The 25,934-nt window shown below is 41.5% G+C and overlaps 1 protein-coding gene across 4 annotated transcripts in view; it reads left to right on the top strand.

Annotated features, from left to right (window-relative positions):
* Nucleotides 1-25,934, top strand: part of ASAP2 (ArfGAP with SH3 domain, ankyrin repeat and PH domain 2) — a 174,208-nt gene that overhangs the window by 83,232 nt on the left and 65,042 nt on the right. For 3 of the 4 annotated variants that reach the window (XM_074947676.1, XM_074947679.1, XM_074947675.1), the window contains 4 exons: nt 2,161-2,290; nt 10,036-10,121; nt 13,747-13,822; nt 14,345-14,431. In XM_074947676.1, the coding sequence (XP_074803777.1) occupies nt 2,161-2,290; nt 10,036-10,121; nt 13,747-13,822; nt 14,345-14,431 (379 nt within the window). The remainder of the gene's footprint in view (nt 1-2,160; nt 2,291-10,035; nt 10,122-13,746; nt 13,823-14,344; nt 14,432-25,934) is intronic. The other variant, XM_074947678.1, reaches the window with a different exon arrangement.

Below are 25,934 nucleotides of genomic sequence, written 5' to 3'. Positions count from 1 at the left end.
GTTATTGCCCTTGTATTTCTTTCTAAAATGTAACTGCTTCATTGACTGGATAGTTTCACACAATTGATCTTCTTGGAAAACCTAGGTTCAAGTTTTGTGCTGTGTGAGCAAACCAGATGCCAGTAGTTGTTGATGTAGACCTGATCACATTTCAGTTAATTCAGTTCTCTCATTATTTCCCATGGGCTACTGTTGAAATTGAGAGATTTAAAAACATTTTTTGGATACTTTCTCTCATGTTTGAAGTTTTGAAACCCACCCATCTAGTTTCCCTGGTTGGCAGCAGTTCTCTGCTACTCTGGCTACAGTGCCAAAAAAGAAAGGAGAGCTGATTTCACTATTTTCTATAAATTCTTTGCATCAATCCTTTCCCCTTGTTTTTTATAACTGGTACCTGGTTAATCCTTTGCGCCTGGCATCTGGTTTCTTTGGGTAGATCTATTTGTACCATTGCTGATATTATTCGCTTTTTCTTATTAACATAGGCCATCACCATTTGTGATGCTGATATTTTTAGCACTTAAAATAATGGAGTCTTCATTTTGTTGCAGAGTAGCAGCCATGTTAGTCTGTATCCGCAAAAAGAAAAGGAGGACTTGTGGCACCTTAGAAACTAACAAATTTACTTGAGCACAAGCTCACGTGAGCTGTAGCTCATGAAAGCTTGTGCTCAAATAAATTTGTTAGTCTCTAAGGTGCCACAAGTCCTCCTTTTTCTTTTTTCACTTTGTTGGTTTACTTCCACATCATCTGGTCCTGGTGTTTACTCTGAACATATAAAGGATCATCCACAAAAAGCTTAAAAGCACTGGGCCTAGAGATAAGGTCTGTTACTGCTGTGTAGCCATAATGGGACAGGAATGCAGGCTTTTCCTTGGCACCCCTCTGATTTCTTCCCCTGATGCGTGTATGGGATCATTCCTATCCATGACCTTGACCTGTGTGCTTTTGTCTCCTTGAAGTTTCATGGAGCTTTTCACCTATGCATTTAGCATCAAGGCTCTGTCTGGCTCCAGAAAAGTTCTGGAGTTAGCTTTTGATTCATGTAAATGATTGTGTAGGATGTATATCCCCTGGAGAGGTTAGATGGCCTGATGGCTTAGGGGAATGGCTCCCCCTTCTGAAGCTAGAAGTCATGCATTCAAATGTGGTTGCAGTGGGAGGAGTAAAAATTGCTGTGCCTTTATATTTTACAATGATGCCTTCTGACCTTGAAATCTATGAATCTCTGTGAAAGAGGGAGGAGTTTTTCTGAGGATATCCCTTCATTCATGGAAAACGTCATAGGCTGAAAGTCTGCAAATGCTAGCTGGATATGTCCAGGGATACTGAAAAATTGCAAGGAATTTGTTTTATTTGATTTACCAATGAGGGTGTAGTGGGGATTAAATGTTTGTGTTCCAGAACATTTCTCAGTTGCAAGGTTGATGGAAAGATTAATTCTGGTATATCCCCTGGCTGCTTGGGGCTCAGGATGAGACACTTAATCATTCTCGAGAGAAGATGCAAGTACAGAGTTTATTGATGACTGGAAATTCCAAACACATGCAAGTCATTTTACACTAAGTTCAGGTTCTCCATTTAGAGTAATCTTAAAACCATGTCATGAGAAAATACTATAATTCTTGCTCCAATATAGTAGAACCCATATTACACATAGGTTTCAGAAAACTGGCAGAAACCTTCAGAGGATCAAGGCACCTGGTTTAGCAGACTTTAAAATTTGCAACACAGCCAGCTGGCCGCCGTCCCCAATGCCAGCTGGCTCAGCAGCAGAAGAGATGGCAGCTGTGCTTTGGGCTTCGGGAGCCCTGCACACAGAAAGGAAGCCATGTTGACAGGGGAAGCTTTGAAAATCTAGTGACATAATTAAGCTCTGTTAACCAAGATTAGTCAGTTGGGATTAAGCATTAATTTGAATCACAAATGTGTCTTTTCTCTCAATGAGATAACACTGTATCTTCCTACCACTCTTTTTGAGTTCCTGTGTCAGTCACTCATGGTAGTGCGGTTGGATTAGACTTCTATCACAGCAAGTCATTGGCTGTTTCTTGGTCACTATCAAATTTCAAATGAAATAGAAATTGGAAGTAATCTAAAACTTGCAGGACTACAAGGGTCCATGTAGTGTACTTGATTTAGCTTTTCTTTCCCACATAGTACGAAAATAGAGAAAGAGAAAAAGGAGCATGCTAAGCTACATGGAATGATCCGTACAGAAATAAGTGGAGCTGAAATTGCGGAAGAGATGGAGAAAGAAAGACGATTCTTCCAGCTTCAGATGTGTGAGGTAAGATTTAACATAGAATACAATTGTTCCATTAATATTCTTAAAAAGGTTTCAGAGTAACAGCTGTGTTAGTCTGTATTCGCAAAAAGAAAAGGAGTACTTGTGGCACCTCAGAGACTAACCAATTTATTTGAGCATAAGCTTTTGTGAGCTACAGCTCACTTCATCGGATGCATACTGTGGAAAGTGTAGAAGATCTTTTTATACACACAAAGCATGAAAAAATACCTCCCCCCACCCCACTCTCCTGCTGGTAATAGCTTATCTAAAGTGATCACTCTCCTTACAATGTGTATGATAATCAAGGTGGGCCATTTCCAGCACAAATCCAGGGTTTAACAAGAACGTCTTGGGGGGAAGGGGGGGGTTTAAGGAAAAAACAAGGGGAAATAGGTTACCTTGCATAATGACTTAGCCACTCCCAGTCTCTATTCAAGCCTAAGTTAATTGTATCCAATTTGCAAATGAATTCCAATTCAACAGTCTCACACTGGAGTCCGGTTTTGAAGTTTTTTTGTTGTAATATCGCAACTTTAATGTCTGTAATCGCGTGACCAGAGAGATTGAAGTGTTCTCCGACTGATTTATGAATGTTATAATTCTTGACATCTGATTTGTGTCCATTTATTCTTTTACGTAGAGACTGTCCAGTTTGACCAATGTACATGGCAGAGGGGCATTGCTGGCACATGATGGCATATATCACATTGGTGGATGTGCAGGTGAACGAGCCTCTGATAGTGTGGCTGATGTTATTAGGCCCTGTGATGGTGTCCCCTGAATAGATATGTGGGCAGAGTTGGCAACGGGCTTTGTTGCAAGGATAGGTTCCTGGGTTAGTGGTTCTGTTGTGTGGTATGTGGTTGGTGGTGAGTATTTGCTTCAGGTTGGGGGGCTGTCTGTAGGCAAGGACTGGCCTGTCTCCCAAGATTTGTGAGTGTGTTGGGTCATCCTTCAGGATAGGTTGTAGATCCTTAATAATGCGTTGGAGGGGTTTTAGTTGGGGGCTGAAGGTGATGGCTAGTGGCGTTCTGTTATTTTCTTTGTTAGGCCTGTCCTGTAGTAGGTGACTTCTGGGAACTCTTCTGGCTTTGTCAATCTTTTTCTTCACTTCCGCAGGTGGGTATTGTAGTTGTAAGAATGCTTGATAGAGATCTTGTAGGTGTTTGTCTCTGTCTGAGGGGTTGGAGCAAATGCAGTTGTATCGCAGAGCTTGGCTGTAGACAATGGATCATGTGGTGTGGTCAGGGTGAAAGCTGGAGGCATGTAGGTAGGAATAGCGGTCAGTAGGTTTCCGGTATAGGGTGGTGTTTATGTGACCATCGTTTATTAGCACTATAGTGTCCAGGAAGTGGATCTCTTGTGTGGACTGGAGCAGGCTGAGGTTGATGGTGGGATGGAAATTGTTGAAATCATGGTGGAATTCCTCAAGGGCTTCTTTTCCATGGGTCCAGATGATGAGGATGTCATCAATATAGCGCAAGTAGAGTAGGGGCATTAGGGGACGAGAGCTGAGGAAGCGTTGTTCTAAGTCAGCCATAAAAATGTTGGCATACTGTGGGGCCATACGGGTACCCATAGCAGTGCCTCTGATTTGAAGGTATACAGATTGATAGAGCCAGAAGAGTTCCCAGAAGTCACCTACTACAGGACAGGCCTAACAAAGGAAATAACAGAACGCCACTAGCCGTCACCTTCAGCCCCCAACTAAAACCTCTCCAACGTATTATTAAGGATCTACAAACCTATCCTGAAGGATGACCCAACACTCTCACAAATCTTGGGAGACAGGCCAGTCCTTGCCTACAGACAGCCCCCCAACCTGAAGCAAATACTCACCACCAACCACATACCACACAACAGAACCACTAACCCAGGAACCTATCCTTGCAACAAAGCCCGTTACCAACTGTGCCCACATATCTATTCAGGGGACACCATCCCCTTACACCCCCTCCCCCCCCCACTGACGTTCTTGTTAAACCCTGGATTTGTGCTGGAAATGGCCCACCTTGATTATCATACACACTGTAAGGAGAGTGATCACTTTAGATAAGCTATTACCAACAGGAGAGTCGGTTTGTGTGTGGGGGGGAGAGAAAACCTGGATTTGTGCTAGAAATGGCCCACCTTGATTATCATACACATTGTAAGGAGAGTGATCACTTTAGATAAGCTATTACCAGCAGGAGAGTGGGGTGGGGGGAGGTATTTTTTCATGCTTTGTGTGTATAAAAAGATCTTCTACACTTTCCACAGTATGCATCCGATGAAGTGAGCTGTAGCTCACGAAAGCTTATGCTCAAATAAATTGGTTAGTCTCTAAGGTGCCACAAGTACTTCTATTCTTAAAAAGGGAATTTGAGAAAAGATAGTTTCTGTGTTATGACAACTGTTGCATTCAAAGGAAACTTGAAGTTTATTATTGGACTCAGGATATTAAACTTCTTCACCCTGGCACACTAACTTCAACAAGGAATCTACATTCTCTGCTGTTTCATGTACTAATAAATTATAGAACCACCCATGCCTCATTCAATACGTTATTCACAGATTAAATTAAACAGTCTTCACACTACCATGACACCCCAAATTATTTAGGGTTTAGGCAGTGGTGTAATATGAAAATCTCAGTTCCACATCATTGGGCTGGTATTGAAAAACAAACAGCCATTAGTAATGGACTTTGCCTTTCAGATTCTTCATGATGATAATAATAACGTAACAATGATTGTTTGTAATTGTGTAGCATTTGATGTACCCGGCCCACCCTTTTTAGTTTCATGTTACATGGAGCCAGACTTTTAAAGACCTGCTTAGAAAACTGAGCCTCTTCTATTGAGACACTCTAGATCGGGGTGGCCAAAACCGACCCTCCGAGCTGCATATGACAATCTTCAGAAGTTTGAGAGCCTGGGCGCGCCAGCCATGGCTCGGGGCTTCTGCCCCACGTGAAGCATCTGACGGGGCTTGCCGCTTCAGCTGTGGCTTGGGGCTTCAGCCCCACTCCTGCTGAAGCCGTAGGCCCTGGCAGGTGTGCCTCGTGGGTCTGAAGTTCTGAGACTCCCTTCCCCACTAGTCAGAAGCCCCTATCTCACCAACCTGCTGTAAGGCAGAGGTCCTGAGCTCCCCCTCCCCCAGTCTGGTAGGTGGAGAAGGAGGGGACATGGGGGACTCTGCGAGCCGCACTTTAAGTGTAAAAGAACTGCATGCGGCTTGTGAGCCGCAGTTTGGCCACCCATGCTTGAGATTCTAGTGTTGGTTGGAGCTAATTGATTTCACATGCTGGTGTAACTTAGTAGCCACTGCACTGAATTGCTAACGTAAGGTTTTAATACCTGAGCCTGTGGCGATTCGTTAGAAAAGCCCTGTATTCCTACACAAAGTCTAAGGGCTTGTATACACTGGCAAATTTCTGCATAGTAAAGCAGCTTTTTGCGCTCAAACTGCAGACATGTATGCATGGCCAAGCCACTTTGGGCGCAGAAACTCCTCCGTTGCCGCGCTGCAAAAAAGCCACCTTGACGTAAGGCTATTTGTGCAGAGGCGCCAGGGCTCTGTTGCCAGTGTAGACACTTGATTGCTTTCTGTGCTGTACTTGGCCTCTGGAGCTGTCCCATAATGCCTCAAGTGATCACTCAGCTCATTGTTTGGAACTCGGCTGCCCTGGAGACGTGTGCACCTCCCCTTTCAAAGCACCGTTTCTGACAGCCATTGCTTCTGACAGCCATTGCGTGCTGTGCTGATCTGCTCCGGGAAAACAAAGGAAACCATTATTGTGGAATGCTCTTGCCGCTGAACACCGAGGCAGAGGGTTGTGTGTGTGAGAGAGAGAGAGAGAGAGAGAGTGAGAGAGAGTGCTGTGCGGAGAGCCCAGGGAGGGAGGTGGGGGCTGATTTCGGGGTTTCCCCCTCCCCCTGCCTCAGAACTGGTTGCTTCCTGCTGCTGTCTGAACTTACGAGATGGCATGCTGACATACTCTCTGTCCCCCAAAACACGCATTTTCTCCCCCCCATACACACACACCCTGTCTCACACACTCTCCCCTCTACCCACCACTTCAGTTGAAAAGCAGCTGGCAATGTAGTTAGGATGTCCATGGAACAATGGGATTGGGAAACCTGCATCATGTGATGCTGTGCCTGTCCCATGAGGCATTGCAAACCCTTCTCAAAGCAGCCTGCGGCCAGTTTCACAGTGGGATAGCTACCACAATGCACTGCTGTCTTTGCCCTTGCAAGAGGTGCTAATGTGGATGTGATCCAGCGTCACAAGGCTGCTTGTGTTGACATGCAACAGCAGTTTAATTCCAGCATTTTAATAAAAGTGATATAACTTGTGGCTCAGAAACTTTCCAGTGTAGACATATCCTCAGACTGAGTTTTTCATAGCTGGCAAAGGGATTTGGACCGCCATTCATTTAAAAAGGGAAATGGGTGCCCAAATCCTCTGGACAGCTTTGAAAATCCCACTTGAAAAATTTGCTACTTTCCTCAGGCTCTCACCAGTTCTGTGTAGGAGAGGCTCAAATACTGTGAAGATGAGCACAGCATAAGAACTTGCTGTATAGGATAATGTTCCTGGTGTTGCTACAACAATGAAACATTTTAGGAAAAAAGGATAGTGTAGATGAGGTCAAGCTTGGGGCTTTTGAGCTTTGTTGAATCTCTTCACGTCAAAAAAACTGAACATATTTTGTATGAAGCTGGTTGGATGCTTTCATTCGTTCAATGCTTCATTTGAACGAGCACAATAAAATGAACCACTGAAGGCTGTGCTTGAGTATTCAGTTATACAGAAAGGATTAAATATATTCCATAACCATATCCTGTAGACAATAACGTTCCATGGTTCATGATCTTGAATAGTTAAGGAAGAAGAAATAAATTAAATAAACCTATACCACTTTGAAGCTTTCATTTTGCAAGATAAAACATATTCTCCAATTTTGGTATTTCAGTTGAATTTTAGTGATACTTCAAAAATTCCTACAGAATTTCTGCAGCCCTTACTGTAGCTTGTTTTCTTTGCTGTGCAATAAAATCCTTATTTTTTTTCTGAAGTGAAGTGCTGCATTTTGTGTGTGTGCATCTCTTGCTTCTCTTGAGTTCCTTTCTTCCCAGTCTGTGGTGTTTTCTTTAAAAAAAAAAAAAAAAAAAAAAGAGAGAGAGAGAGAGAAGAAGCAGCTCAGCTGTTAGAAGAAGTGCTCTTTGTGGTTGTAAAAAGTTCGGCATTGCCAGTTCTCACAAATTTATTATGGGTGACATAATTTGACCCTTACTTTACAGAAGCTCATGATGATTTGAAAAGCTGCAGCCATCACATTATTTTGGAGAAGCAAAATGAAAGAGATAACCCCTTCCCCTTCCTAAAATGCCTTATGGCTTAGAGGAAGGTGCATTAAATTGCAAGCCCAGAGACCATGAGTTTTTGGTCCTAGCTCGTCCACTGAATGCAGTTGATATTTCTGTGCCCTTCTTAACCCTTATTTTGAGTCAAGGTTTCATAACTTGTGGGAATAACTATCATTTGCCAGTTTCTCAGAGAAGATAACTAAGAGCTTGCAAAAGGTCACTTCAGTCAGAGCTAGGAACAGAACGTAGCATTCTGCTATAATAGAGTTTTGTCATCCCCTCTGCCACATGCTTTCAGAAGGAACATGTCAGTTTAGGTGTTTGTGTTTAACCGTGTAGATCTGTGTTATACTGTAGCTGCTAGATTACATGTAAAGATTTATGATTGCTCTGATACGTTTACGAATGGGGTTGCCTGTGGTCGGAGAGGATTGGGTTCAGTGACTCAGGCGGTCCCTACTAGTCCTATGTTCCTACTATTTTCATGTTAAGAGATCTAGGATCTTGACTTCAGTGGGGCCAGGATTTCACCTGTGATTCTTTAGCTCAAGAGGTAGCTCATGTTTTAACATCCAAAGATCCTGTGTTTCACCCCCACAGATGACCCAATCAGGGTTATTTTTATATTTGGCTATGCTGTCTGTAACCACTAGACCACAATCTGCTCCCAGAGCCAGGAATAGAAACCAAGAATTCTGATGGTGACCAGTGTTTTTCTGTTCTCTCTCAAACACTTGTGTACCCACTGACAAAGTATATGTTGTACTTCCCTGGAGGAGCTGATCTATATAAAGGAAAACAGTGTGCTTTCCCCTACTAGTTAATCCTGTAGCTGAGGTGGATTTAAAGGCTATGGGGTCAAACCATGCTGATAACATGGGGGTTGAGGAAAAATACATATATATTAATTTTAACATAAGGATCCTGGAATAATCACTAGAATGATTTTATGTTACAAAACATACTAGCACAACATCTAAATTCACTTTTAAATATTCATTTTACTATTGCATTTTTATTTGTATTTGGTTAATGAGAATTGTCCAGTTAAGAATAGGTACTGCAGACTTAGTGTGTTTGAAACTAAGCAAAGTGTGGGAGATTTTGCCTGTGTGTCCAGAGAGTGGAAGACCCTGCCTTCAGAAAGTTAGAATTTGATTAGTTAAATGTATCTTTCCAATAAGCATGCCCTGGGGTATTGTTAATGTGATAGATCCTTTCACCTGTAGGTCACCAGTTTGAATCCCTCCCTACTTAGCAGAGATTAAAAGTTATTTTCATTTAATGGATGTTTGGTGGCCCCTCCATGAGGTGACTTTAGGGCAGTGGTTCTCAAACTTTTGTACTGGTGAGCCCTTTCACATAGCAAGCCTCTGAGTGTGACGCTCCCCCCCCCAATAAATTTAAAAATATTTTTTTATATATTTAACACCATTATAAATGCTGGTGGCAAAGCGGGGTTTGAGGTGGAGGCTGACAGGTCACGACCCCCCCATGTAATAACCTTGGGACCCCCTGAGGGGTCCTGAACCCCTGTTTGAGAACCCCTGCTTTAGGGAGTCATAGTTTCAGCTCCCACATCAGACTCACCACCATCCTTTGCACTAAACTGTAAGCTCTTCAGGGCAGGGGACATCTCTTATTATGTGTTTGTATACTGCCCAGCACAATGGGCCCCGATTTTGGTTGAGTCTCTAGTAAGTGCTCCTCCCACAGGCTCCAACATCACCATGCTCACTATAACTTTGTGAGAGTTGGCCATGCTGAAATTGTCACACACACACACACAGACACACACACACACACACTCTCTCTCTCTCTCTCTCTCTCTCTCTCTCTCTCTGCAGCTGGACAGGGGAATGCAAAAATCAGAAGACGGACCAAAAACCGCGTTCCCCCTTGCCCCTGATTTCATGACTTGTGATGAGTTGTGGGGTTGGCAATACTGAAAATCCCTTCTGGCATACGAACATGTTTATTGCCAGATACATCTGTCTTGGGCTTGACTGTGAGTGCGAATCTAGAGGCCACTGTTTGGTTACAGGATGATTTCCTGAAGGCACTCTAGGCCTCCCTCATGCTTCTTGTGATCCTCTTTTAGTAGGCCTCAAGAGTTAAAGGGCAAGGATTTGAGTTAACCACAGACATGTATCCTAACTGGATATCAAGACTTGGCATTGATACCAGTTGTTTGAGGTTTGGTTGATGCCCTGAGGTGTCTCTTCCACATGGTCAAAGTTTTTTCAACTTTTCGAAATCTGCTGTGGTTGTTAAAGCTTGTTGAAATATAATTGAAAATAATTTTAAAATTACCATTCCTATAAATCACAAAATATGAAAAAGTAATTGATATTTCATTATTTTTACTTCTGTTAACTACTGTTTTAACAGTACCTTCTGAAAGTCAATGAAATCAAGATTAAAAAAGGAGTTGACTTGCTTCAGAATCTGATCAAGTATTTTCATGCACAGTGCAAGTAAGTTCTATGTTTCTTTGTTTTAAAAGATTCTATAGTTACAATATTTTGCATTTTCATGGAAACTGGTAGCGGCAATAATGTTTCCAAAAATATTTTTCTGTGTCTTTAAAATAGATCTAAGACTCAGCTGAACACATTTCACTGCAGGCTTTTGACGTACTGATTTGCTCTAATAGATCAGTTGCTCGTTTGTTGCTATATTACTTAATATGAAATGAGGTGTTAGATTGAGCTAATACTGTGGCATGTTGTCATCTGCACCACGTAATCACCACACGATCATTTGTCGTGTTTAGTAATCTGTCCATGGAAGGTTTCACAGTAGCAGCCGTGTTAGTCTATATTCGCAAAAAGAAAAGGAGTACTTGTGGCACCTTAGAGACTAACCAATTTATTTGAGCATAAGCTTTTGTGAGCTACAGCTCACTTCATCGGATGCATTCCTTAGCACCATAGTGTCCAGGAAGTGGATCTCTTGTGTGGACTGGTCCAGGCTGAGGTTGATGGTGCGATGGAAATTGTTGAAGTCATGGTGGAATTCCTCAAGGGCTTCTTTTCCATGGATCTAGATGATGAAGATGTCATCAATGTAGCGCAAGCAGAGTAGGGTAATTAGGGGACGAGAGCTGAGGAAGCGTTGTTCTAAGTCAGCCATAAAAATGTTGGCATACTGTGGGGCCATGCGGGTACCCATAGCAGTGCCGCTGATTTGAAGGTATACATTGTCTCCAAATGTGAAATAGTTATGGGTGAGGACAGAGTCACAAAGTTCAGCCACCAGGTTTGCCGTGATATTATCGGGGATACTGTTCCTGACGGGTTGTAGTCCGTCTTTGTGTGGAATGTTGGTGTAGAGGGCTTCTAAATCCATAGTGGCCAGGATGGTGTTTTCAGGAAGATCACCGATGGATTGTAGTTTCCTCAGGAAGTCAGTGGTGTCTCGAAGATAGCTGGGAGTGCTGGTAGCATCGGGCCTGAGGAGGGAGTCTACATAGCCAGACAATCCTGCTGTCAGGGTGCCAATGCCTGAGATGATGGGGCGTCCTGGATTTCCAGGTTTATGGATCTTGGGTAGCAGATAGAATACCCCTGGTCGGGGTTCCAGGGGTGTGTCTGTGTGGATTTGTTCTTGTGCTTTTTCAGGGAGTTTCTTGAGCAAATGGTGTAGTTTCTTTTGGTAACCCTCAGTGGGATCAGAGGGTAATGGCTTGTAGAAAGTGGTGTTGGAGAGCTGCCTAGCAGCTTCTTGTTCATATTCCGACCTATTCATGATGACGACAGCACCTCCTTTGTCAGCCTTTTTGATTATGATGTCAGAGTTGTTTCTGAGGCTGTGGATGGCATTGTGTTCTGCACGGCTGAGGTTATGGGGCAAGTGATGCTGCTTTTCCACAGTTTCAGCCCGTGCACGTCAGCGGAAACACTCTATGTAGAAGTCCAGTCTGTTGTTTCGACCTTCAGGAGGAGTCCACCCAGAATCCTTCTTTTTGTAGTCTTGGTAGGAAGGTCTCTGTGGGTTAGTATGCTGTTCAGAGGTGTGTTGGAAATATTCCTTGAGTTGGAGACGTCGAAAATAGGATTCTAGATCACCACAGAACTGTATCATGTTCGTGGGGGTGGAGGGGCAGAAGGAGAGGCCCCGAGATAGGACAGATTCTTCTGCTGGGCTAAGAGTATAGTTGGATAGATTAACAATATTGCTGGGTGGATTAAGGGAACCGGTGTTGTGGCCCCTTGTGGCATGTAGTAGTTTAGATAGTTTAGTGTCCTTTTTCTTTTGTAGAGAAGCAAAGTGTGTGTTGTAAATGGCTTGTCTAATTTTTGTAAAGTCCAGCCACAAGGAAGTTTGTGTGGAAGGTTGGTTTTTTATGAGAGTATCCAGTTTTGAGAGCTCATTCTTAATCTTTCCCTGTTTGCTGTAGAGGATGTTGATCAGGTGGTTCCGCAGTTTCTTTGAGAGTGTGTGGCACAAGCTGTCAGCATAGTCTGTGTGGTATGTAGATTGTAATGGATTTTTTACCTTCAGTCCTTTCGGTATGATGTCCATCTGTTTGCATTTGGAAAGGAAGAAGATGTCTGTCTATATCTGTACGAGTGTTTTCATGAAGTTGATAGATTTCCACTCCATATGGCTAAATTCAGTGCCTTGCATAATGAGAGGTTTCAGAGTAGCAGCCGTGTTATTCTGTATTCGCCAAAAGAAAAGGAGTACTTGTGGCACCTTAGAGACTAACCAATTTATTTGAGCATAAGCTCGCATCCAATGAAGTGAGCTGTAGCTCACGAAAGCTTATGCTCAAATAAACTTGTTAGTCTCTAAGGTGCCACAAGTACTCCTTTTCTTTTTGTCCATGGAAGGGAGCGAGACAGATTGGCCTGCTGGCTTTGAAATCTTTCTGAGTGTATTTATCAATGAGCAAAGTCAGTTCTGTTCTCTTTAAAAATACATTGGATAAGCAATAGCATAAAAGTGTGTTGAGAGAATGGCTTTACTTTATTTCTAGCTGAATGGAGAACTTCAATAATGAGAAACGCAGAAGCCCTCATTAGACTGCAGGATACTGGGACTTGTTTTACTCTATTTGTTTTTGACAGATTGATAATATAGCAGTAAACTCATTATTCTGAAGTGTGAACGAGATTATCAACCTGTTTAGATCCATAAACATCCATCTTAAAAGAATACCATCAGGTTGTATAAAAGTAAATTTTCTTTGCTGTACTACTAGTAATACTCAAAAAATCACGTTCATTGTGGATAATCTTTATCATTCATCTATTTTATGCATTTCATTGAGCTTGGGCAATGAAAATAATTATTTTCCCATGTGGTTCACAATGCTGCTATATTTGTGTTGCAAACACTGCAGAGTAATATTTAACGTAAACAAACTGTGTGTGTTTGCTGTATTTTTTAATCATGAAAATGTTGAAAATGTTCAGAATGTTTTTATTTAATTTAAAAAGTACTGGAATAGATAGGATAAGGGAACACGATCATAGTTATTCGAATTATCTGCACACCTGCATATTCAGGCCAAACATAGTTATCAAATGCTTGGCCATAAGTGATTGCGCGGGTCCCTTTGAGAAGCTGAGGAATCTTCCTTTCTATGGAAAGCTCCCATTAGATCCTGAGACATTGGACTTTAAAAGTCATGATGTTTTTATGTGCAGAAGAACCATCAGTGTTCTAAAACTGGGGTGTGTGGGCGGTGGGGTGCCGGGGAAGAGATTGCATATTTTTAGTGAGAAAAAGGAAAACTTTTTGAGCAGGTTGATTTTAAATTGATGTCAGGTTTTTTTTTAAGCTGTTCAGAGAGCTGGAATGTTAGAATGAGTTTGCAAGAAGATGGATTAGTGGGCAGATAGGTGAATTGGTTGAAAGTGCATGAAATTAATGTATCCTGTGGCCTTGCAATTTGTTGCATTTTCATAATTTGTTGCATGGCTATCACCTCCGTGTATAGGGAGTCTGTGTGTATATACATTTACCAGCTTCTACTGTGTCTCTTTCTTCAGTAAAGCGTTTTTAACAGAAAAGAACAAAATAGCTTGAGCATTTGAAATTAATTCTAACAATACTATTTCCTTTCTGAAAAAAAATAATTTATTTTTTAAGTTTCTTCCAGGATGGTCTGAAAGCAGTTGAAAGTCTCAAGCCTTCAATTGAAACACTCTCAACTGATCTTCACACAGTAAGTAGCAGTCTGCCATATTGTGTCTTCCAATTTTGTGTTTTATTAAAGAAATCTAATCTTTTTGATTCAGACTTATTGAGTAGAGCTTTGAGTAGATTATAAAACTATTGTTGTTGTTTGTATTGCTGTAGTGTGTAGAAGTGCTAGTCACGGACCACGACCATATTGTGGTAGGTGCAGTACGAACATAGAACAAAAAGACAGTCTCTGTCACAAAGAACTTACAGTCTAAGTACAAGACAAAAGTAGATGGAGAGAGACACACAGGGGAGTACAAGTAAACAGTGAGACAGTGTGAGACAGCATGGTAGGCAGTGGTTTCAGCACACCAGCAGCCAAATTGTTGTCAAGTTTTTTGTAGGCATACGGGTAAAGGAACTTATCATTTCTCTTTTGTATTTTGTTGATCATTTGTCAGGAAATCTGAACCAGTTAAGTAACAAGCTGTAAAGAACTGTGTTAATATAAATAGTAACACATTAACTTTTAACCTCTGTCGTGTCTGCGTCTGTACTCTAGATTAAACAAGCACAGGATGAGGAAAGGAAACAACTAATACAGCTTAGAGATATTTTAAAATCAGCACTCCAGGTTGAGCAGAAAGAGGTGAGCATATAAGGTGATTTAACTTTGAAATACCCATTGTAAATACAATTCTAATTTAATGTTAGTATTTGAAGTACAAACAATTATTTATACCAGCAATATAAATCTATTCTTTGTTTTTGGTTAAGTTATTATCTTTGTCTTGATGCTAATGTTAAGTGCTTCTGACAGCTTTTTTTAAAGGAAGGAATCCTTGCAGTGATCCCAAGGATCCTTTGCAAAAACCCTCCTTTTAGTGAGGGTTTTTGCAAAAGGACTTCCCTTCTTGTCTCTTTCTAGTATTGTAAAATGCTTGAGTAGTTTGGGCAGTGCCGTGAACTGTAGATGAGTAGTTCTTTCTCAAACTGGGAACGAAAGCACTTTGATATCAATAAGACCCAGGCAGTAAAGAGCTTATCTGGTAAATGTAGTCTCAAATACCAGTAAGATTATTTTTAACTAACATAAATCCAACCCCCCAAATGCCTCATCTACAACAGTAACAAAGGAGCTGAAAGTTCTGCTGCACTACCTCACCTCTCAAAGATGTCAGTATGTTGAGTCACTTAAACTGTTCGATCAATTAAATTATTCATATGATTAGTAGAACATCAGTCCTCTGAGTTTCAACCAGGATTTCTCAGTTAGGTTCTAAACATATTGAGGGAGCTTCAGCCTGCAACCTATGGTTTGGACCCATGCCTCTGATTATAATCTAGCCTGGAATATTGGGTTTACCACTAGGATGACCAGATGTCCCGATTTTATAGGGACAGTCCCGATATTTGGGGCTTTTTCTTATATAGGCTCCTATTACCCCCCCACCCTCTGTCCTCATTTTTCACACTTGCTATCTGGTCAGCCTGTTTACCACTGGCTGAGATCATCATTGCTTTCCCTTGTTTAGGCAAAGTGGCCTTTTCTTCTTTCAAGTAGTTGTTGGATCTGTCACAGTTCAGGGCAACTGCACCTGTGTCCCCTCTCCATGGTCCACCAAAGGCACCCACTGTAGGCTCCTGGCTCCTCAGCCATCACCTCTCATGGGCAGAGACCTGGGTCTCTCTCCCTCCTGACCAGGGTTTTTCCAGGCTGCACACCTCCTTCCCTGCACTGTGATATTCCCTTCAAGCCAGACTGCCTAAGCAGGCCAGTGTCTGTACTTTGGTATGCCAGGCGTAATTGCCCCCAATTATAAGTTACCATGCAGTTCTTTCTAAGCAAGCACATTCATTCTTTAAGTGAAAACATTACAGAGAAAATTAAAAACAATAAAGGAACCTACACATATGCTAAAAAGCTGAGCAAAGATCACCCCAGTTCCAGACTCTGGAAGGTGTCGTCCTTGAAGAATTGGGGCCCCCTTGGCTGGACAGTCTTGTACATTTGCTGAATCAGAAAGGAGGCCCTAAATCCATTTAAACTCCACCTATTTATCCCAGAGTTCTTTCTTTTTGTCTGTTGGTCTCTGGAGAATTCAGTTTGAACTAGTGTATGCAAGCGCACCCAGGAGAGGGCGTACAACCTGGCTGATTTGCCTTAATCAGCACCTACTGTTTTTAGTTCCTGAAGGAGCTGTGGCAGCCCTTCCCCATGGAATACAACACGATCATACATAAACCATTCATTTAAAACAATGGACCCCAAGGATACTTAAACTTAATTTAATAATGTCTCCCAAGGCTATGCAGAAAATTACCCTATCTGTCACAGGGTCCCTAAATAAAATGACAAGTATAGCACTTTTGCCTGTCTCAGCTTCTCTTTTGGGGAGAGATTATTGAGGAGGTTGTTGTGTAACTAGTATCTTCCTTGACCTCTTTCAATCTGGCTTTACGTTTGGGTTTAGTACAGATGCTGTGCTGCTTCTGGTTCTAGTCATGGCTGAATGACTATTAATTAATCATTGGAACAGTTTGCCAAAGATTGTGGTAGATGTTCCATCACTGCCAATTTTTAAAATCAAGATTGGACATTTTCCGAAAAGATATGCTCTAGTTAAAACAGGAATTCATTTGGGGAAGTTGTATGGCCTGTGTTATGCAGGAAGTCAGACTAGATGATCAAAATGGTCCCTTTTGGCCTTAGAATCTATGAGTCATGCTTATAAACCATTCAGCAGTCTTGGATACTGTTGTCTGTGAGATACTACTGATATGCAAGGGTAGATGGTGTTGTTTGTATTGCTCAGCTCCTTGGAGAGCTCGAAGAAAGAAGTTTTGGGCAGTTTCTCATTTCTCTAGAGGGCTTTCCTATTTGGGGTTCTACAGTTTTATGCAGTCATCTCTCATTTAAAGTATATCTGAGGCTGCCATTGGTGAAAAAGGTAAGACACTTTGACACTGTAGTGGCTCATAGATGTAAGCTTCTTTTTCATTAGACACAGATGGGCTGGGTAACTCTACTTTCCACCCTTGGCCAAGGTAGAACTCTCTTGGCTAAGAGTTCACTGAAGCTCAGTCCAAACAACAAAGATATTTATTAACTCTTTGAAGGGGCTATGTCTGCCTTTTGTTCTGAGGTCCTTCTGGATCCTTGCACTATGGCCGGGCTCCAACGTGGCTGTAGTAGTTGAATGCTTTTTTTCAACATCTGTCTGAAAGGCCTTCCTCATGAGTCAAGCATAGCCATTTTTACTTCCAAATCCACCACTATGTGTGCTATGCATTGTGCTGTTCTTTAAGACCACTTTGAAAACCTCAGCTAATGCGTAATGTACCTGCTTCCTTTACTATGTGGTGTCTGTTCTACTTGCGTGGTGCCCATTATACCTGTGTTCCAGAGACAATACCGGTTTGTTTCCAGGTGCAATTTCAGATGTCGACCTGAATGTATAAAATTCTACATGGTTTGGGTCCCTATACTAGCCTGATATTTGTGACCTACTGGAAGAGTCTTGCTAACAGTCCTCAGATTTAAGTTCTGGGGAGCTGGGGGAAGTAGTTCGTTAGTGGAGACAGAGTACCTTGGCTCTGGAATTTGCTTCTCCCCTTGATCAGAGACTTTTGCCCTTTACTATGAATTGAAAAGACTTCAGTTTTAACTCAGGCTGTTGCTTGAGGAAGATGGCCTGAGCCAGGTTGAGTTTCAGTGCTATTCGGGAGGTGGTTTCTCTGAGTTTGTGTCTTTTTGTGCTTGTTAGTATTTGTATTAATGTGCGCAGAACATGTGATGGAGCACATTGTTACAAACTGAAAAAAAGTAATACAAACTTGTATGTGCTTAGTAATAATAAGGCAGTGATACCAATGCAGATTTTTTGGGACTATGTTGTTAAGTATTTTGTCAGGTTTAAAAGTACACGTGTAAAAATAGCTTTAAAACAAAATGTTCTGCTAATTTCACAATGCATGATTCTTTTATTTTGCAAATTTGTGTTATGCATAGACATGCCCACTTTCCTGTAGGATATTAAAAGTAATATAATTATTTGAAAAACATTAAGAACTGGAAAACCAGTCCGTTTTGATAATAACTTACTGTACAACAAACTCTTGTTCAGTCTTGTTCATTACAATGTAATTTCTTATCCTGTAACCGATTTTTTTTTCCCTCCTAAAATGCATTTACCTTTTGTGACCGAAGTCTAGGAGAGTAAGTGTTTCAGTTTTTTATAAATAGTACGTTGCATGATTTCCATATGGATTTCAAGAAACTGCATTTTTCCTTGAAAAGTATTTGTTTTGTCTGTATGCAAAAGTTGTTTCCCTTTTCCTTGTGTTCTTTGAATTGCATAAAAAGATATTAGGTTTTTAATGGGGAAAGAAAATGTATTAGTGCAAATCAGATTTTAAAACTGACTATTCTTTCTTTTTGTTGGAAATCAAATCCGGTTGCTTGATTTGGCCTACATAAGAGGGGTAGTGGGGGGTGTGTGTGTGTGTGTGTGTGTGTGTGTGTGTGTGTTTGTTTGTTTTTAACCCATTTCATGAATGAACTAATGGAAATGTTGTATATTGTCCCTATTATGTTTTTACGTACATTCACAGTGAACATCTGTTGTTGTGACTGAATGCATCATTTCCCTTACATGCAACTTCCCAAAACTTGATCTGCAGCACAACTTCCTTTCAATTAGTCACTGAAAATGAATTCAGCTTGTATGTGTTCACTTTGCTTGGTAGTTTTATTTTTTTTTAAATGTTAAATGTGTTTTCAAATTGTAGAATACATATAAGTTCAGATATTAACCTTGAGGCGCAATGACTTCTTGATTTCTCTTGACCTTGTTGACTCCTCTGCTTCTAAGGGGTTAACAATAAAACTAGCTTGCAACAAGACTACAAAATAACTATAGGATTCTAGTGCATGGAAACCAGTAATTCATTTACTAGACTGATATAAAATTAACATGGCACACATTAAATCAGTTAGGCTAACTGATAAGTCTCAAAATGTAGTTGTACATGGGGAATAATCAAGTGGGTGTGTTTCCAATGAGGTCCCAAAGGTATCAGTACTTGGCCCTCTCTAATTAAGATCTTTATCAGTGACCTGGAAAGAAACATAAAATCATCACTGATACTTTTTGTGTCATGGGCAAAATTTGAGGGAACGGTAAATAATGAAGAGGGCAGATCGATGATACAGAGCAATTTGGAGTGTTTGGTGAACTGGGTGCAAGCAAACAATATATAAGAACATACAGTAGAATGTAAGAACAGCCATTCTGGGTCAGACCAAAGGTCCATGTAGCCCAGTATCCTGTCTTCCAACAGTGGCCAGGTGCTGCAGAGGGAATGAACAGAACTGGTAATCATCAAGTGATCCATCCCCTGTTGCCTATTCCTCACTTCTGGCAAACAGAGGGTAGGGTCACCGTTCCTGACCATCCTGGCTAATAGCCATTGATGGACCTATCCTCCATGCATTTATCTAGTTTTGGGGGTTTTTTTGTTTTTTTTGAGCCTTGTCTTGGCCTTCACAGCATCCTCTGGCAAAGAGTTCCGCATGTTGTCTGTGCATTGTGTGAAGAAATCCTTCCTTTTGTTTGTTTTAAACTTGCTGCCTATTAATTTCATTTGAGAACTTGTCGTTCTTGTGTTATGTGTTTTAATATGGCTAATTGTATATATCTAGGAACAAAGAATGTAGGCCATACTTACAGGGTGGGAGACTCTATCCTGGGAAGCAGTGACTCTGAAAAAAATTTGGGGGTCCTTGTGGTTAATCAGCTGAACATGAGCTCCCAGTGTGATGCTGTGGCCAAAACAATTAATGCAATCCTGGGATGCATAAACAGGAATCTTGAGTTGGAGTAGAGAGGTTACTTTACCTTTACATTTGGCACTGGTGTAACCACTGCTGAAATACTCTGTCCAGTTCTGGTGCACACAATTCAAGAAGGATGTTGATAAATAGGAGAGGGTTCAGAGAAGAGCAGAGATGAGAAAGATTAAAGGATTAGAAAACTTGCCTTATAGACTCAAGGAGCTCAATCTATTTAGCATAACATAGAGAGGGTTAAGGGGGTGAATTGATTACAGACCATAAAGTATCTGCAAAGGGAATAAATGTTCAATAATGGGCTCTTCTGTGTAGCAGAGAGAGGTTTAGTATGATCCAGTGGCCACAAGAATAGACAAATTCAGATGGGAAATAAAGTGTAAATTCTTAATGGTAAGAGTAACCATTGGAACAATTTACTAAGGGTTGTGGTGGATTCTCCATCACTGACAATTTTAAAATCAAGATTGGATGTTCTTCTAAAAGTTATGTTCTAGGAATTATTGTGGGGGAAGTTCTCTCTGTGTTATAGAGGAGGTCAGACTAGATGGTCACAATGGTCCCTTCTGGCCTTGGAATCTATGAATTTATTACTATATATTCATTCACTTTTAAAAAGTTTGGTTTGAAGGTAACTGTAATACCATATTTATTGAGTTCAGTAAGCTAAAGACCCCTCTCTAGTTCTCCTGGAATCTGGCCTATACAGGCCAGTGCTAGGTAGGATAAATTTTTAATCTTCATTGATTATGGTAGCCATGCCATATGAAAATTTAGAGGGGCTGGCTGTAAGAGGTTCCTGCAGGCAGGGAAGCTTGAGGGATTCCTTGGAGAATATAAAGAATTATAGAAAAGAGGGTGTGGACTCTCAAAGGCTCCAGTGGGAGTGATGCTAGGAAACATGGAAAACATAGGGCTTTTGGAAAGCTGTGGGGGAGAGAAGAGCAGACCTTTGTGTTGTAATCAGAAGTGAATGGAAGAGTCTAAATTGACTGACATATCTGATTCACAGGCAATGTGTATATATTGACAAAACTGGCTGAAACCCCACTGTCAGTCACTGCTGTAGAAGGGTCAGTTTGCTTGAGATAACAATGACCTTTCTTGGGTTTTTTTGGTGCATGGAGATGGATTGATAATATAAATGCAGTTAATCATCTCTTTCATGTTAACACAGCATTGCTTTGTGCTTTTAAAAATAATCCCTTCTCAGGTCTCTTGAAATATAGATATAAGTTAAAAATAAAACTTTGCACTCACGATGCATAGCAGGCTAGTTGTAATTTGTGTTCTCCACAGATTATTTTCTGGTGGTATTGCATTCAGACAGCAGAGGTGCTAGTAGACTTCTTAAATTGAAGATGGGATTATCCTAGCATGTTTCTCTCGTTGGCACAGAACACTCCTACAGGACAGTGTTTTTACTGTTCCACTTACAAATAAAATGCCTGTCACTTGTTTGCTATGCTGTTCAGCTTGGTTTAGAAGAAAGTCTTTGTAACACTATAAATTACTTCCTGTAAAGTGTGGTTATGGTCAGAGAAGTGATTCACTGTAAATGTGTGGTAATAAAATGACTCACTTATTTCTGCACATATCTGCTCTTCAGAGCTGAAGGGGACAAGGTACAATTTCAGAGTCGTGAATGTTTTAAAAGGTCCTAATCTTTTTTGTGATAAAGACCATATCTTTAAAAAAGACCATATCCCCTTTTTAGATATGGCTTGTGAACTCCCTGTTCCTCCCAGTGGTGGTCTACATTATGCCCTTCTGATGAGGTCACTGGGTCAGGTCCTGCAGTGCCATCTGTGATCTGTACTCCTGTACATCTGAATATGCAAAGCAGAGCTAAAAGAGTAGATCCTGTTGGGGTTCTGCATATGGAGAAAGCATTGTGAAACTGGCCAGAAAGATGCTAATTATATTGGTGATTTGTCATATGGAATCTAGTCCAGTAGGAACTAGACTGAGACCATGAACTTAGTTTCACAGGCCTCTGAACAGCCATCAGATGGTAACAATTTTGGGCACTATGACTTGGACCACATTTTAACCTATTCTAACAAGCTCTGTGTCCCATCCCCTAGTCTTACTTTCCTAATGTTTTTAAAATAGTCTATTAGTACTAATGCACATGTAGAAATATACATGATCTAAAGTGGCTTCTTCAGCTGAGGAAAGCAGTAAAGTTGTGTCATTGGGTTCCCAATTTGGCAAAACATAAAACTGGGTGTAAACAGATGAAAGGAATAGACAGTACTCCACAAAAAGAAGCAGCAAAATACTAAGTACGTGGAAACCCCAGTTACCTGTTGGTCTTGGAGGTCATCTGAAACCTTTTGATAATTGGGGGAAGGGGAGGTTGGACAACTGGGAGCTTTAGCTTCTGGGAGAGCTAAACCTCTTCAATGATGAAAATAAACTCCTTCAAAAAGAAAAGGAGTACTTGTGACACCTTAGAGACTAACAAATTTATTTGAGCGTAAGCTTTCGTGAGCTACAGCTCACTTCATCAGATGCATTCAGTGGAAAATACAGTGAGGAGATTTATATACACAGAGAGAGAGAGAACATGAAACAATGGGTGTTACCATACACACTGTAACGAGAGTGATCAGTTAAGGTGAGCTATTACCAGCAGGAGAGCAGGGGTGGGGAACCTTTTGTAGTGATAATCAAGGTTGGCCATTTCCAGCAGTTGACAAGAACATCTGAAGAACAGTGGGGGGTGCAATAAAGATGGGGAAATAGTTTTACTTTGTGTGATAACCCATCCACTCCTTCTGCCCCTCCACCCCCACGAACATGATACAGTTCTGTGGTGATCTAGAATCCTATTTTCGATGTCTCCGACTCAAGGAATATTTCCAACACACCTCTGAACAACATACTAACCCACAGAGACCTTCCTACCAAGACTACAAAAAGAAGGATTCTGGGTGGACTCCTCCTGAAGGTCGAAACAACAGACTGGACTTCTACATAGAGTGCTTCCGCTGACGTGCGTGGGCTGAAATTGTGGAAAAGCAGCATCACTTGCCCCATAACCTCAGCCGTGCAGAACACAATGCCATCCACAGCCTCAGAAACAACTCTGACATCATAATCAAAAAGGCTGACAAAGGAGGTGCTGTCGTCATCATGAATAGGTCGGAATATGAACAAGAAGCTGCTAGGCACTCAAACACTACTTTCTACAAGCCATTACCCTCTGATCCCACTGAGGGTTACCAAAAGAAACTACACCATTTATTTGCTCAAGAAACTCCCTGAAAAAGCACAAGAACAAATCCGCACAGACACACCCCTGGAACCCCGACCTGGGGTATTCTGTCTGCTACCCAAGATCCATAAACCTGGAAATCCAGGACGCCCCATCATCTCAGGCATTGGCACCCTGACAGCAGGATTGTCTGGCTATGTAGACTCCCTCCTCAGGCCCGATGCTACCAGCACTCCCAGCTATCTTCGAGACACCACTGACTTCCTGAGGAAACTACAATCCATCGGTGATCTTCCTGAAAACACCATCCTGGCCACTGTGGATGTAGAAGCCCTCTACACCAACATTCCACACAAAGACGGACTACAAGCCATCAGGAACAGTATCCCCCATAATGTCACGGCAAACCTGATGGCTGAACTTTGTGACTTTGTCCTAACCCATAACTATTTCACATTTGGGTACAATATATACCTTCAAATCAGCGGCGCTGCTATGGATACCTGCGTGGCCCCACAGTATGCCAACATTTTTATGGCTGACTTAGAACAACGCTTCCTCAGCTCTTGTCCCCTAATACCCCTACTCTGCTTGCGCTACATTGATGACGTCTTCATCACCTGGATCCATGGACAAGAAGCCCTTGAGGAATTCCACCATTATTTCAACAGTTTCCATCTCACCATCAACCTCAGCCTGGACCAGTCCACACAAGAGATTCACTTCCTGGACACTACGGTGCTAATAAGCGATGGTCACACAAACACCACCCCATACCGGAAACCTACTGACCACTATTCCTACCTACATGCCTCCAGCTTTCATCCAGACCACACCACACGATCCATTGTCTACAGCCAAGCTCTACGATACAACTGCATTTGCTCCAACCCCTCAGACAGAGACAAACACCTACAGGATCTCTATCAAGCATTCTTACAACTACAGTATCCACCTGCTGAAGTGAAGTAACAGATTGACAGAGCCAGAAGAGTACCCAGAAGTCACCTACTACAGGACAGGCCCAACAAAGAAAATAACAGAACGCCGCTAGCCATCACCTTCAGCCCCCAACTAAAACCTCTCCAACGCATCATCAAGGATCTACAACCTATCCTGAAGGATGACCCATCACTCTCACACGTCTTGGGAGACAGGCCAGTCCTTGCTTACAGACAGCCCCCCAACCTGAAGCAAATACTCACCAGCAACCACAAAACAGAACCACTAACCCAGGAACCTATCCTTGCAACAAAGCCCGTTGCCAACTGTGTCCACATATCTATTCAGGGGACACCATCATAGGGCCTAATTACATCAGCCACACTATCAGAGGCTTGTTCACCTGCACATCTATCAATGTGATATATGCCATCATGTGCCAGCAATGTCCCTCTGCCATGTACATTGGCCAATCCGGACAGGCTCTGAGCAAAAGAATAAATGGACACAAATCAGACGTCAAGAATTATAACATTAAAAAACCAGTCGGAGAACACTTCAGTCTCTTTGGTCACTCGATTACAGACCTAAAAGTTGCAGTATTACAAGAAAAAGACTTCAAAAACAGACTCCAACGAGAGACTGCTGAATTGGAATTAATTTGCAAACTGGATACAATTAATTTAGGCTTGAATAGAGACTGGGAGTGGATGGGTCATTACACAAAGTAAAACTATTTCCCCATGTTTATTCCACCCCCCCACTCCCCACTGTTCCTCAGACGTTCTTGTCAACTGCTGGAAATGGCCAACCTTGATTATCACTACAAAAGGTCCCCCCCCGCTCTCCTGCTCGTAATATCTTACCTTAAGTGATCACTCTCGTTACAGTGTGTATGGTAACACCCATTGTTTCATGTTCTCTCTCTCTATAAATCTCCCCACTGTATTTTCCACTTAATGCATCTATCTGATGAAGTGAGCTGTAGCTCACGAAAGCTTACGCTCAAATAAATTTGTTAGTCTCCAAGGTGCCACAAGTATCCTTTTTGCGAATACAGACTAACACGGCTGTTACTCTAAGCTCCTTCAGTGCCTCTAAACTTCTCATGAGTAGCATTTCCACACTCAGGACGGGGCAGAGCGATGGGAGGGAAGTTGCAAGACAGATAGGAAGAACAATGAATGAGTCCTGAGCAAGGCAGAGAATGTAGAGCTGCCCACAGAGCTGGTTAAAGTCAGTGCCTTTCTCTTTTTATATACAATAGTTGAATACAAAGATGACACTTAAATAATAGATTCTTAGTTTAAGAGAAATAGCATGGAATATATTAACGCCACCACTCAGAGTGCATTATGGCACATTCGGTGTTAAACATCTAAAGATAAATACCAGTACGTGGATGACTTTGGATTATTATTTTTAAAATACACAAGAGATCCTTTAAAAAAAAAATTGCCGATAAGTCTGACACTTGATGTATTTGTTCCTGGTCAAGTATCAAAAAAGCAGTGCCAGACTGAAGAGCTAATGTCTAAGGTACAGCACAGATAGCTCAGAGACACACAGGGACAGACACATGCCTGCCGTCATTTGACAGCTGGGATACCCGAGTAGCTAGATATAGCTAGATATGTATACTAGTCTTTGATCACTGGTGGAGAAAAAATTATGGGTGTGGGAAAAACCCATAACCCTGCTCCACTTTTATGCTTGGCAGTTGGATATGCCAAGACAAATAGTTCCCTGCATAAAATAGTCTGACATAAACCCATCTATACAAAAATAATCCTAATTAAAAAGAATAAAACTGTGATCTCCTCCTAAATTCATAATCTTTGGAGGACTGTATTTAATGTAATACACATTTAATACATTTGAGACATGCTATGTCACCTCTTTGGCAAATGAGGGGTTTATTAAATTAACAGGCTTATTTCTTAGATGTTCAGTTTATTCTTTTTAACAGGTTTATGCTTAAGTATTCTCAGAGATTGATTTAGGTGAGCTTCACTTCTCTATTCCCTCCCCCCCCCATGCTTTAATCCTCTACCATATATAACTGGGTGTGTATTGATTACTGTAATGGTAGACAGGAGAGCTTTTTTTAATGGATAGGCAAATCCATGCTGTAGG

Source organism: Natator depressus, chromosome 3 (genome assembly GCF_965152275.1).
Source record: "Natator depressus isolate rNatDep1 chromosome 3, rNatDep2.hap1, whole genome shotgun sequence".
Lineage (NCBI taxonomy): Eukaryota > Metazoa > Chordata > Testudines > Cheloniidae > Natator > Natator depressus.
The sequence above is the reverse complement of the archived record's forward strand: the minus strand, read 5'-3'. Positions and strand labels throughout refer to the sequence as shown.